Below are 14,245 nucleotides of genomic sequence, written 5' to 3'. Positions count from 1 at the left end.
GATTATTCCCACTCTTCTCTGCTTCCAGGGGGGACTGGCTGCTGAGCTTTGTTTACAGAACCTCCTCTGTCCAGCTCAACGTCGCAGGCCTCCAGCCAGTCGACCTGGATGACAGGAGGATGGTGAACATGGACCTTTCCTCTGTGGTAAGTTCTCATATTCTCATTTTTTCTCCATCATTCTTTGCCTGCAGCACTGTAACCCCACACTGACTGCACTGGGGAAGCTGGGGACTGAAGAGAGCCCCTCTAGGTATGTTGTCCCTCTTTACTGTCTTGGAGAGAACTGTTATCCCCACTTCCCTCTGGATTTTGTTGGCCCAGCTAGTGCTCAACACTGACCAAAACAATGAAAATCTACCTCTCCTCTTGGATATGTTTGGGGTTTTTTGGTTCTGACATATCTCATAGTGGAGATAGAAAATTCTGTCACTCCTCAAGAAAGGCTTTGCTATCAGAGAACCATGGAATGGTTTGGGTTGGAAAGAGCTGAGTGCCAAGCCCTGTGAGTGTGGATCCTGGGGAGGTGGGATCAGCGCCTGGAAAACGTGGATCTCAAACACGCACCCAGCAAGCCACTATCTTATCTTGGTGGAGCCTCCACAGTGCTCAGGTTCAGGCAGGGACAGGCTCCTGGCCCTTGTACCTTGGTCCCCAGGGCTGCAGGAGCTGGAACTGCTTTGGAATTACAGAAGCTCTGTGATAGCAATGATTGGTTTGCCAGGTCCTGCTGCCTTTTCACAGTGTGTCTCCAGGAAACAGGGAGAGATTCACTGGTATATCAGGGAAACATTTAGGTGCCTCAAAGCTGTCTGGTGTCATTACTGATAAGCCACTGTTAGAACATCTGGCAATATATCTAAGCAATATTCTACTCAATTATCTTAAACTCGTCACCACGTTGTTGTCTCTTCCACAGAAGAAGTGACCTCTTCCACAGAAAACTAGGCAGATCTTATCTTGTGTATCCATATCCACAGAAATCTTGGGCATGCCATTGTGTTTTTTCCATATCTTAATGTTTTAATTTATTGTTTCCTCTTTGCAACCTGGAGGATGCCCAACACAAAGCTTGGGATACTTCCATGGTTGGCTCTTCTTCCCAAGTGTCCCCACAAGCTGGCAGGGACCATCAGTGCTGCTCTGGAGCTACAGGCACTTTGAAGAGCTTTTAGATTTTTTGGAGCACCAGCTTGCTAAGCCTATAAATACCCAACTGTTCTCAACTCTTTTCATTCATGATAACTGAGCTCTGCACAGCCCTTGGCAGCACATGCAGGGCTTGGTGCTGAGCAGAAAGAACAGACCCTTGGAGGAACAAAACAGGGGCTTCCCAGGAGGAGGGGGTTTAGTGGAGGCTGTTAAACATGGCCCATGCATCCTTGCATCTCTCTGGGTTGTCAGCATTTCCACACTCCCACATCCATTTTCTCACCCTCCCAGAGCTGCCAGTACTCATTTGCTCTCTGACATCTGTTGCTGGCATGAAAGTCCCCAAGATGCCAAGTGGTAGCACGGGGGTGACATTTCCTGTCAGTTAGTCCATGTCACCCCTCTCTTTTTGAGTTCTCTAGAGAGACCCTCCTTCTCATGACCCTCTCCCTCCTGAAGCATGAAAACCCCTGGAGCCCTGCACGCTTTATCCTGCCTGGATCACAGCAGCTTGTCCACTCTCCTCAGAGGAGCAGGATTTACATTTCACTGAATGAAGAAGGTTTGCAGAGTTACTCTCTGCTCATCTCCCAGGGCTGTGTGTCTGCATCCTGGCTGCCTGCTGCCAGCAGTCAGTCCCAGTGCTGCTCTCCTTCAGAAGGAATTGACACTTCCTTCATCTCACTGCAAAGCTCTGGGGAGGAAAAATGTATGTTAAGTAGGTGTCATTGCCTGATCCATTTTCCAGACCATGGCAAGAAATACAGTGCATTCTGCTGAACGTTTTAGAAATAAAAGGAACAAAAATGGGGAAGGAAATATCCAGGGGCAATATTTTTTAAAGTGGCAAGAAAGCAAAGATGGATTTTGCTGCAAGTACAGTGCAGTAGCATAACAAAAAAATACAAAGTGATATTTAAAGATATAGAGAGACAGGTGTTTTCTTTATGGGTACCAGGTCCACCCCTGCAGCTGCCCTTGTTGGAGGTCCCTGTCAGTGTCCTCCCAGGAGAAAGACAAGCTGTGAAAGAACAATAAAGTATAGCTGATGCAAAGGTGCTCAGCATGAAAATATTACGAAGGCACCATCAGTATTTTTGGCATCTCCTGGTCCATCCATAATGAAAACTGGTCTGTATCCAAACAGCTTGGTTCTCTTTGCTGTAGCACCAGAATCCTCAAAAGAGTGGAGGATTAGGAGCCCTCAGTATAAACAGCAATTCACCCCCAAGGCCTCCATCTCATGTCTCTCTTGATTAGTGTGATTTTATCTGACTGTCAGTAAAAAAGCAGAGAGAAAAATATCCTCCCACTCAGCAAATGCAGTTATAAAATCCTTCCTCATGGTTACAAAGGGGCTGATTTATTCTGTGGATTTATTTGACAGCACCTGTTAGAGACCAAGGAAGTTGTGGAGCTGCAGGGGATTATCCTGATTGCTGTTTGTTCCCAGAGGAGTTTGTTCTGTGCAATCTGAATTAATATTTGAATATTGCAGAACTGCTCAAGGAGCATCTTCAGGGAGGCTCAGGAGTCAGCAACAAGTCAGGAATGGGCAGTTTCACAGCAGCAGCAGTTAGGGATGAACTTGCAGGTTTAGAGGCCGTGAGAATGCATGGCTGGAAGCCCAGGGGGGAGCAGGGATGGATCTTAAAATTGTGGAATTGGTGAGGGGGGAAAAGTTCTCAAGAGACCCTTGAGGCCAGTTGTTCCCCCAGCACTGCCAAGGCCACCACTAACCCATGTCCCCAAGTGCTACATCCACACAGCTTTTAAACCCCTCCAAGGAAGGGAATGCCATCCTTGCCCTGTGCCAGGGCTGAACAGCCCTTTCCATGGAGAAATGTTCCCTAAGATCCAATCTAAATGTCCTCTGGCACAGGCTGAGGCCATTCCCTCTTGTCCTCTCACTTGTCATCTGGGAGAAGAGACCAGTCCCCCGCCTGGATCCACCCTCCTGTCAGCTCTCAGAAAAGGGACCAAAATTCCCATTATGAGGGAAGACAGCTTCAAGGCAGTCAGGTACATCAATACCACAAGCAGATGGAAAGTCTGAATTTTGTGAAATCCAATTGATTTGGCACTTCTGTGAGTCAGGCTTTTTTTCTCCAAACACATTAAATTGTGGCTTTTCCCACTGTATTCCCAAGACTTGCAGCAAAGAATTAATTGTGGTTACAAAATGTGGATTAATTAAGAACCCTGGGGAGTTGGAAAGGCAAAAAAAGGTTGCCAGTATGTCATTGCTCCTTTGTTTCATTTGTTCTCAGTGAGCAGTGCCACTTCCCCATGGGCAGGATCAGAGGAACAAGAGCTTGGAGCAGAATTTGGCTTCAGGAGAAGCCCCTCTCCCCTCAGGGCAACATCCAGGGCCTGTGGAAACAATTGCATCTGTCTGTTGGGCTGTGAGGTCACAGGGATGGCTTCCACAGCCCTGGAATCATCAGTGGCTCCATCTCCTGTGCTCCTCGTTGCTGTTGATTTGGGAGCTCCAAGAATCCCACATTAAATACATATTCAATATGTTTTCTCCCTTTGGGACACAAGCAGAGAGTGCTGGCAGTGTCACTGTGTTAGAACAGAGGAAGAAACCGAAAAAGCTTTTCCAAAAGAAAAGTGCAAAGGAGGCCATTAATAACTTACAGTTTGTTTTTGCTTTGTGGCTGACAAACCTCAAAGGCTGATGTCCCTCCTCACTCCAGCACACACACACTGCTCGAGCTGGATGTGCTTTGTGGGAGCCTGGGGATGCTCAGCTGCTTCTAAGGCAGGGAGAACCATTTTACAGGACTCATATTTCATAAGGCTGGTGCCCAAATTAATTCCCACAACTGGGAGCAAGCAGAGAGCCACAATTTCCTGCAGATCTACAGGAGGGATTTTCCCATTCGCCCTTGGTGCCTTGAACACGTGTGTATCCTTCCACAGGGGATTCCCACATCATCTGTGGAGTGTGTAGAGTGTTCACAGCCCCCAGCTACCCTGGGCAGGGCTGAATTCCTGGGACTGCAGCTTCTCCTTCAGCTCCAGAAGAGCTGAGGGGACCAGTGCCCCATTTGAGTGACTCACAGGTGGTCTGTATTTCCATCAAACCCAGTCCAACCGAGGAAATTCACTGTTCCTTTGCAGAGCCAGCAAAGTTGGGATGCCAGCACATCTTTCTCCCGTGGAACATAACAACTGGCATCACAAATCGCCTTTGACAGATCTTCTATTCCCCCTTAGAGCCCTTTGCATGTGGAAGTGGGACAGTTCCTGCAAGTGCAGGTGCTGCACCCCCTGTTCTTTCCTGGTTTGCAGTGGGCAGGTCTGTAGCTGTTGGCTTTGCAGGCAGCTTTCCCCATCCCAGCCCTTTGTGGAGCAAAGCAAAGGAGTTTTCCCAAAGTACTGTTCAGCTGGAATCTTCAGGAATGGCCACACAGAGCCCAGACAGGTGAATTAAGGATAGAAAATTCAGCTTTTAATTTCCTGTCTTCTGCTGGAACATGAACATTGATTCTGTGTTATTTCTCTGCTCCCTTTGAGCTCCCATTCTGACCTTCTCAGCTAACATGGAAACAAATCCCAGTGCAGCAGCCAATTAGAAGTGTTAATCAGGGGGAAGGCTGACTTTGCTGACACCTTGTGCACATCATGTGTTTGAGATGCTGCAATTAGAGCAGCTGAATTATTGATAGGAGCTGAATGTCACTGAAATACCACAAAGTGTCACTGCCCTGGTGACACTGAGGGAAAGGGAGGGTTTAAACCTACTTCACATCCCCATGAGGTGGATTTATAGGATATCACATTGCTGAGGAGAGACATGGCACTGCTCCACAGCTCTTGGAATTTTCCAAATGCCCAAGACTTCTTGCCCAGACGCATTATTGCCATCAGCTTATGAGGGATGAGTCAGAACAGGTCATTGTCCCCAAAATCAGCAAAAATTCCTTTAGTTAATCTCAGGTGACCTTGTTTTGTGGAGTTGGGCTGAGAACCTGGTTTGAAAGCAGCAGAGGTGGTGATGTTTGAGCTGCCAAATCTTGTGTATTCCTGGAGCAAGATGGGGAGAGGAAGGGTGACAGCCCCTTTGGGTGTTGCAGGAGTTGCTCTGCTTCAGGCTGGTCCTGATGCATCCCTCTGGTTATGGACACCAAACCTCATCTCATGTTCTTGTGTGGAATCCTGAAGAATTTTCCATAATCCTGGTGTGATCAATATGTCCAGTATTTTGGGTCACTAGTGGCCTGCTGTGGTTTCTAGTGGCAGACACGTGGATCCCCAAAGCTCTTTTTAGGATCACTCAAATTCAGTGTATCAATCCAGTCTTTATTTTTGGGATCTCTTGTCCTCCATGGCCCAAGATATTATGTCCAAATTATTTCCCAGTGATAATTATATGTTTATACTGGGTTTATACTGGGTCTTTTAAAACACTCTTTAAACCATTGAATTTAAATAATTTCCACTTGGATTGGCACCAAAAAATGAGTATTTAATTGTAGCTACCTTATAAATGAGTGGCAGTTGTTGGGAAAAGCATCAACAAAAAATAGTCAACAGCAGCTCCACAAACAGCTGAAAAATCAATGGAAGAGCTGTTTCCTTCAGGGGGGTGGCTTGGAGTGCATTTCTGGCAACAGAGGGACATTTCTGAAGGCACATTTCCCTTAAAATTCTTTCAAGGACTCTTTTACTAATTCAGAATATTAATTCCCACTTTTGTGCTGCCTGTTGTCACTAATGTACAGCTGCTCTCCATTTGTTCCTTAGACCTTCAGAACTTGATTCCTCCATTTGCTTCCTGGGTTTTCTTGTTCTATTCTGTATTTTACTCTTCTCCATCTTCCTCTTGGAATTGCTGAAAGTAAATTGAGCATAAAGCTGGCAGAGATTTTCAGCAATGGATGAATCCAGCAAAAGGCAGTGATTACTCAGAATTTTCAACATTGATCACAAAACATATCAAAGTTTGATGGAAAAAACTCTTGGAAAAAACTCTTGCCTTGGTGTAGAATTGCCTGAGGGTGTCTGAGGGGAACATCCCTCAATTACCACCCCAGAAGTGACAATGATCAATCTGTTGTGGCTGAAAGATGATTGCAGGCAAAAATTACAGTCTGGCTCAAAAAATATCACTGCAATGAAAGGAGAACTTTTACCAGTCAAGTGAGTTTTGAAATGAGAAGAAAAATAAGAATTGAGTGACTTATTCTGTCCACAAGGACTGTGATTGTGCAATGGGATGATGTGAAAGCAAAGCCTCTGAGCCTCAGCAGAATAATTCTTTATTCCCTCAATTTGGCAGAGCAGAAATAGAAACAATTAAGAGGAATAATGCAAATGGAATTGTCAGGATTTCCAAAATAAATTCAGCTCTACCAATTTTTCCTCAAATATATTTTTGATTGGTTTCTCAAGGACTGCTGGTGCCCAGGATGCACCATTGCTGCAGGTGCCAAATTCAATTGGTGAATTGAATCAATTTTTTAATAAATCCATTTAAATTGTAGCTTCTGAATTATTGGATGTATTCACTGTCCTCACTTTGACATTGTTTCCTGAGGATCCAACAGAAGAATTTTATTCCTATTCTAGCTTCATTCAGCACAGCCTGTGTCAAGGTGTGTTAAATGGTTTCTGTTTCCTGCTGTCTCTGGATTTTCCAGCTCCTCTGCCCAGGCAGCATCAGGGCTTTGCCATGAGCTGTCAGAAAACTGTGGGGAAAGCAGGACATTTTCTGCCAGGCTGAGAATGGGGATTGTTCAGCCTGGAGAAGAGAAGGCTCCAGGGAGAACTCAGTGCCCTTTCCAGGGCCTAAAGGGGCTCCAGGAGAGCTGGAGAGGGACTGGGGACAAGGGATGGAGGGACAGGACACAGGGAATGGCTTCCACTACCAGAGGGCAGGGATGGATGGGATATTGGGAAGGAATTCCTGGCTGTGAGGGTGGGCAGGGCCTGGCACAGGGTGCCCAGAGCAGCTGTGGCTGCCCCTGGATCCCTGGCAGTGCCCAAGGCCAGGCTGGGCAGGGCTGGGAGCACCCTGGGACAGTGGAAGTTGTCCCTGCCCATGGCAGGGATGGAATTGGAGGATCTTCAAGGTCCCTTCCAGCCCAAACCACTCTGGGATTCTGTGGATGCCCTCTGTCCTGCAGGAATGTAGCCAGAGTCACAATTAAGGCTTTCAGTGACACGTGGGAATCTCTGTGACCAGAGGAGCCTGCCAGCTTGGCACAGCTGACTGGAGTTTGAGGGATAGCCTAGCAGAGCTTGGGAGCCCTGCAATCCATCAGCCTGTGCCACCATTCGGGCTGTGTGGGTTCTGAGGCAGCAAACAGAACTGAGGAGTTTTTGAAAAGCAGCAGGGACATCTGAGCTTCTTCTTCTGCACCAACAGCTCCCAGACCTGGCAGCTCAGTTCAGAGCAGGGCTGGACTCCAGTGCTTGTCCTGGCCATCACCTTCACTGTAGCTTTGGGAAAGGGAGAGCAAAAAATAACAATACCTGAGGGGCTGAGCTGGCTCTGCCCTTTGGTTTCACTCTGAGTGTGACACCCAGGGCAGGTGAGGGCTCCTGGGAGGTGAGCTGTGATTATCCACTGAGCTCCAGAACCTTCAGCTCACTCCAGGAACTCCTTCAGCCCCCATAAAATGCCATTTGCTATGAAAACAGACAGTATTAGCCAAAAGGGAATCCTGAAGGATCCCCTCCAAGGTTGTTGCTGCTCCTGCTGAAGTAACCAAGCTCTGCAGAGATGTTTGAACTTCAGGGGATTTTTTGCTCTGGGGGAATAAAGTTGCTCTGTGGACTTGGTGGGCTTAAAACACATCAAAGCAGTGAAATTCTCAGGTGTGTGAGTGACCTGTGCATTCCCCAGCACACTACTTGCCTCCACAGTGATTCCCTGTGAATCCTTGGGGGGTTTGGTGAGGGGGAGCAGGAGGAAGGCCCAGCTGAGCTGCCCTGTCCACAGGGAGCAGGGGGGTGAGGGACACTCAGCTGAGCTCCAGCAGTTCCATAGCCCTGCAGAGCATTTGGAGTCAGGTGCACTCCTGTGTTGGCTGCTTGGGATGGGTGGAGGAGCTTTTATTGAAGGACACTAGATGGGATCTGAAAGTTCTTGACTCTGGAGTGAGCAATGAAGTGTTATCTTGCTGCACTGAGCTTGTCCCTGTGACGTCATTGTTGTGACATCAGTGCTGTGATATCAGTGTTGTGATACCAGTGTTGTGATATCAGTGTTGTGACTGAGTCCTGCCTGTGCCTGAGTCAGTGGGGTGCCAGGATCGTGGGCAATGTCTCCTTTCCTCTTGTCCTTCCTCTGCCCTTCACTTGGCATTCTGGGCAATGTCTCCTTTCTCCTTGCCCTTCCCCTGCCCTTCCCTTGGCAGCACCCACTCCAGGACACGCTAGGTTCCTGGCAGAAACCAGAGAGAAACCAGGATTCTTAATCCTCTGTATCCAACAGCAGCACTGCCCTGGCAGTTTAACTGTCACAACTGATTGTTCTCAGGGACTTTTTTGATACTTGTGGATGTATTTGGGCTTGAAAACCTTTCCAAACATGCTGAGCTGACTGGCTGATGGATCCCCTTGGACAAAGCCATCAGCTTTGTCCTCTGGAGATCCCCAGCATGGCACTGGAGTCCTGCAGCTCTGCTGAGCTGGCTCGTGGCTCCCGGTGAGTCAAAGCAACCATAAAGTCAAGTGGTTGACTGGGATCAGTCAACCAAATATGTCTGGGGCAAGTCACCTAAAGAATCCCAATAAATCCACCCCACTGCTTTCCTTAAAACAAGCAAAAATGTATTTGCTCTGGTGCCAAGCACACTTCCTTTTGTCCTAAATTCCCCCTGCACTTTGTTCTGACAAATACAAATATAGTTCTATATTTGCCTTTAAAGTTTTTATTGACAATGTTGTAGGTGTTCCCCTCCCATCTCCAGCACCACCTGCCCAGCAGAGGAATTCAGGCTTTCAGACTGAAGATGAAAACAGGCTTTAGTGAGCTGGAATTGCTGGGGTTTCCCACCAGGATGGCTTTAAAGAGGCAAGGCAGTTTGTTTGCTGCTCTTTTGCTGGTGGCTCAGTGCAGCAGAGAAGAGTTCTCTCTCCTCTTACACTTCCCAGGGGCTGCTCTGGTCCAGCTTTATGGAATCCTCTCCTCTGCTATCCTAGAGACAGCAGTGAGTTTCCTTGGAAGAGATTGAGCAGAGCTGCAAGAGGAACGGACTCTCACGAGGTCTCAGCTTTTCTTTCAGCTGCATGAGCTCCTCAGAATAGCTCATACCCAGCATCTCTCAGGGATCCTGGTGCTCAGGGAAGAGGAATTCCCTGTTGTTTTAGTGGAAGCTGCTGGATACTGAGGAGTAATGAAAATCAGTCCTTAGGGTGGCGGAGGAAATTTGTTCTCTCTGACTAATGACTCAGTAACAGCAGGCTGATCATTCCCAAGGCAGGGCAGGCAGATGGTGTGACTGGAGAGGTTCTGAGTGCAGCAAACCAAGAGCCTTCAGCCCCTGCTCCCAGTAACTCCCAATTCCTTCCTGTCTCTGCCCACTTTGCCCAAGGCCATGCTCATTCCTTCCTACAGCCCCCCTGAGTGAGAAGTAAAAGGGTTGTACTTCTCCAGGGTACAATGTCCACAGCTCCCAGCCCTTCCATGGTTAATTATTTTAATTAACTAATCTGTTCAAAACATCCAGAGCCCATTGAGCCATCTGGACAGATTCAAGTCACATATTTGTATTCCTGATGTCCTGATTAAATCCTTCCGTTTGCTCCAAGCCCTCAGTGCAGCCAAATGTGCCCCTCCAAAGCTGCTTCACACAAACAGCTCAGGAGGTTGGATCTGTGGGGAAAAGGTTGTCTTTAGCTTTGGGACAGGTGTGCTGGGAACCCTGGTGCTGGCACAGCCCTGAATCCCACAGTGGTTTGTGTTGGGAGGGCCCTTAAACCCCATCCAGTGCCACCCCTGCCATGGCAGGGACAGCTTCCACGATCCCAGGTTGCTCCAAGCCCCATCCAGCCTGGCCTTGGACACTGCCAGGGATCCAGGGGCAGCTGAAGGATTGCTCTGGCACCAGGCAGGAGCAAGCAGGAGATGAGCAGAGGGTCCAGGGCTGGGGTCTTTACAGAGCTCTGTGAAAAGCTCTTACCATCATCATCCCTTCCTAGGGGTGTCATCCCTGTGTCTGAGAAGCAGGAATCCTGGGACTGAGGTTATGGGTATTCCCTGCTGTGGAAATTCCCTAATTACCAGCAAGGCTTGGAAAAATAAAAGGCCAAGACAGATCTCTGGCTGGGTAAGGAAGGTTTAAACTGCTAAAAATTGGATTTTCCAGAGAGGCTGAAGTATCTGGGGATGCTGTTGGTACATCAAGCACTAGGGACACCTGGAATGGGGAAGGAATTTCAGCCTCTCCAGCCATGTGGCCTTTAGCATCAAGAACAATCACGTGCAGAGGAGATTTCCTCTCCTCCTGTGCCCTGACTGGAAGGGAACTTTCCAACATCCATCTCAGGAGGGGTTATCTTGTTGTGGAATTCATTTTACAATAAAACTGTCTGGGTTTTTACACATACTGTTGACCTTTAATTGGTATATGAACCCGTAACTCCTGGGCTCCCAGTTTTATACAGGGCAGGATGGATCAGTGCAGCTCCCAGCTGAGAATCTCAGCTTGGGAGTTGTGGGAGGTTTAATGACTCTGCCTTAATTTAAATAAGATAATCTTGGCTTTTACAAGGGAGCTGAGGCACCTGGAGGACACCTTTTGCAAGAGCAGGCAACTGAACTAAGAGAACTCTCCTGCCTGGGTGTCTCCCCACAGCAGAGCTCCTCCTTTACCCTCCTGGCACCCAGGATTTGGGGGCTGGAACTCAGCCAGGCCCAGGCTTTTAAACCTCTCAGAGGAAAAGTCATCCAGCACCAGAGTGCCCCAAACACTGCAGCCACTTCAGGATGGTCGATGGACACTTAACCAGTGGTGATTCCACCACTCCTGGAAACGTTCAAAAAACATGTGAATGTGGCACTTCAGGACATGGGTTAGTGGTGGCCTCAGCATGATGGACTTGATGACCATAAACACCTTTTCCAACCTTAACAATTCCATGATTCTGTGATTTTTCCAGTCTCATTCTTTCCATCTGTCAGAGCCAAACCCAAGTCTCTCGGTGGTGGTGGCTGTTGGGATGAAGGGCTTGGCTGAGCTGGGTTCCTGTGGGTTCCCCCTCACAGGATCCTTGTTCCCTGCAGGTAAATGGTCACCTGGACTACATGAAGCAGATGGACACGATCCTAAAAGCCGTGGGCATTAAAACCAAGGAATGCCAGCTGGAAGAGAGGGGCAGTGGCAGTCTTTTTTCCCCTCAAGCCAGGAAATCCCAGCGGGCAGCTGGTAGTGAGGCTCGGGGAGAGGAAAACACCAGGAAAGAGGAGGCTGAGGCTGGGAGTGAAGCTCTCCCAGCTGGCTGTGCTCACCGACAGAATTCCTCCAGCTCTGCCCTGAGAGAACCCTTTCCTCCCTGCCCAGACTGCTCACACAGCACAGACAGCAAGGACCAGGCAGTGGGGAAGGGAGCAAATTAGGGCAGAGCTGCTCAGCCAGCACAAAAACCGCTGTCAGCACATCCGTGCCGCTGGATTCCCAGAGGATGGAGCTGGCGGAGCTGCAGCTGCGGTTTCCAGCCCCTCCGGAGAAAAGCGTGGCACTGGCACGGCCCCGGATCAAAGGCTTGGAGCAGCCGCCCACGGCACCTCCCCGAGGCGGGACAGGGCACATTCCTGCCGGAGTCTGCACTGCTCCAAGGAATCCGAGACAGATCCCATCCAAATCCTTGCAGGAAGCAGCTGCACCCCTCGGCACCGTGTCCCTGCTGTGACTGGGGGAAGCAGGTGGCTCTGAGGGGATTTTAAACATTTCACAGAGAAGGGTTCATTATTAGGAAATTAAAACCATTTTTCCACAAGAGATGAGTTTCGTTTGAGGATCTCAGGGGTGTTCCAGGCTCTACCTGCCCCACTCTGGACAGATCTGGATCTGCTCTCCAGCTCTGCTGACCAGGAGGGGAAAGGCTGGGGCTGCCAGGCTTCCTTCCCTGCCTGCTGCAGGTTTGCTGCCAGGGCTCAGGCACTTTCCCATCTCCAAGATGGTTTCCCTGTCTCCAGGCTGAGGTTGGTGGGTGTTGGAGGCCCTATTCCTGTTAGAAACATGTTTGGGACCCTGGGGGAAAGCAGCAGGAAAACCAAGGGGGTTTTGGACAGTTTACGAAAATCCCGGGTTCTCCAAGCCAACAACCCACTGAGACTTTTCCTTCTGTGTCCCACAGACATATCCAGCCTTAAAAGCTCCATCCAGACATATTTTTAAATGGCTTAGAACAAAACCAATACTTGGCACGGGATAAACATGGATCTGTTTGATTTCTGCCTCCTTCCATAAAAGTGAGTTTGCTCCACTCTCTTCATCCCCAGTCTCAGAGCAGAGGGAAGGACCAGGCCCTACATTCCCTGCCAGCACAGCTCCAGAGCCTTGTGGAAATGATCCACATCTTCCACAAGAGCCCCTTTTCTGACCAGTTTTGCTGCTGAGCCCAGGAAAGTGCATCAGGCAGGAGTGTGGTAGGAGGGTAACCCCCTCTGGGGTTTTATGCTTTGCCACAAGGGAGGGCTCAAACTCTCCTACCTCCATCTGGGGGGTCCAGTTGACTCATGAGAGGGAAAATACTGGGATTTTACCTTCCAGTTTTGGTTTACACAGGCTTCTCCCCACTGACCCAACAGCCATGTTAATCCCCCTCCCATTCCCAGCTTCCTGCAAACCTTACCTGCAGATCATTCCTCGTGGAGTCAGACTCGGCTGGGTTTGGGGGTGATGCTGTGACCCAGCAAAGCACCATGGTTTGGATGCAGTGCCTGGCAATTCCTGTCCCTAAATTCAGCATCCCAGGGGGCTCAGACCTGACCAGCTCTGCCCTGGAGGGGTGCCTTGCTGCAGAGACAGGAGGGACTGGCTGTGGGATCCCACTGGGATGGGGCTGTTCAGCCAGCTGCTGGTGGTGCTGTTGGTTGTAGGGCTGGGATGGGATTCCTCTGCTCATCCGAGGCTTTGTCCACAAGCAAACACCTAATTACACAGAACTGCCTGCATGAGACAGGAAGGAATTATTGCTTTTGAACATTTGGCTTGAAGAGGTGACTCTCCCTCTCTCTCTGTCCATCTCCCAAGGCTGATTTGGTACCTAACAAACTTCCAGACTCCACAGTACCTTTTTCTGCTCCTTTTTAACTTGGGTTGTAGTCCAAGCTTGTATTTATATAAAGCCATTGTGGGAAGATGCACATCTTGATCTGGGTGCTCAACACCAGCCCCAAGCTCCATCTGTGGCAAAATGCATTGAACAGTTTGAGGTTTGAGCCTGTGCTCGGCCCTCGGCGTGTCCTGGTCACTCATCCCTGGCTCCCAAGGGATCTGTGGCAAAGAAATGCTGGGTTGGTCGTACAAACTCCAGTTCAGTTCTGGAACATCCGTGGGCAACATGGAAAGAAAACTGGAAGTGGCCTGGCTTCTTCCAGCATCCTGTATGCTGGGGTGCTCTGTGTCCATTTGGGTGTCAGGGAGTTCCAGGAGAACAGTCTTGGAATTAGGCAGAAGGCTTGAAGTGAAGGGTCCAGGGAGGGCACAGCAGCCAACTGCCAGCCCAAAGGCACTTGAGAAAGAATTGACTAAAATAATTTCTTTTATTGATTTTTTTGAAGTGCCCACTTGTCACATTTACTCACTGTTCCCTCTGCTTATGGCTCTGGGGAGGGGGCTGGCATTGTAATTTAAAATATAATTTTCCTTTAGATTCTTATCTGAAGGGGGGGGGGGAAGTGTATTTTCTAACTGCATCATCGAGGATGTGATGGATTGTCAGAGGGAAGGGAGATGGTCCTGTGCCAGGAGTGGGCAGCTGTGGGATGGAGCCTGTGGGAGGAGCTGATCCCATTACTACTGTGAGACACGCATGGAGCCACCCTGAGTCGCACCCCACACCCCCACTGAACAGCCAGAAATCAGTGTTGGACATTCTGCACCAAGCTCAGCCCCCACAGTGCAGCTCTG

The 14,245-nt window shown here is 49.1% G+C and overlaps 1 protein-coding gene across 1 annotated transcript in view; it reads left to right on the top strand.

Annotated features, from left to right (window-relative positions):
- Positions 1-12,021, top strand: part of TMCO4 (transmembrane and coiled-coil domains 4) — a 35,297-nt gene extending 23,276 nt beyond the window's left edge. The window contains exons 12-13 of the mRNA XM_030963825.1: positions 29-146; positions 11,395-12,021. Coding sequence (XP_030819685.1) covers positions 29-146; positions 11,395-11,727 — 451 coding nt within the window. The 3' untranslated portion in view covers positions 11,728-12,021. The remainder of the gene's footprint in view (positions 1-28; positions 147-11,394) is intronic.
- The last annotated feature ends 2,224 nt before the right edge of the window (positions 12,022-14,245 follow it).

The sequence above is a fragment of the Camarhynchus parvulus genome, chromosome 21 (genome assembly GCF_901933205.1).
Source record: "Camarhynchus parvulus chromosome 21, STF_HiC, whole genome shotgun sequence".
Classification (NCBI taxonomy): Eukaryota; Metazoa; Chordata; class Aves; order Passeriformes; family Thraupidae; genus Camarhynchus; species Camarhynchus parvulus.
Note: the sequence above shows the minus strand (reverse complement) of the source record. Positions and strands in the feature narration are given on the sequence as shown.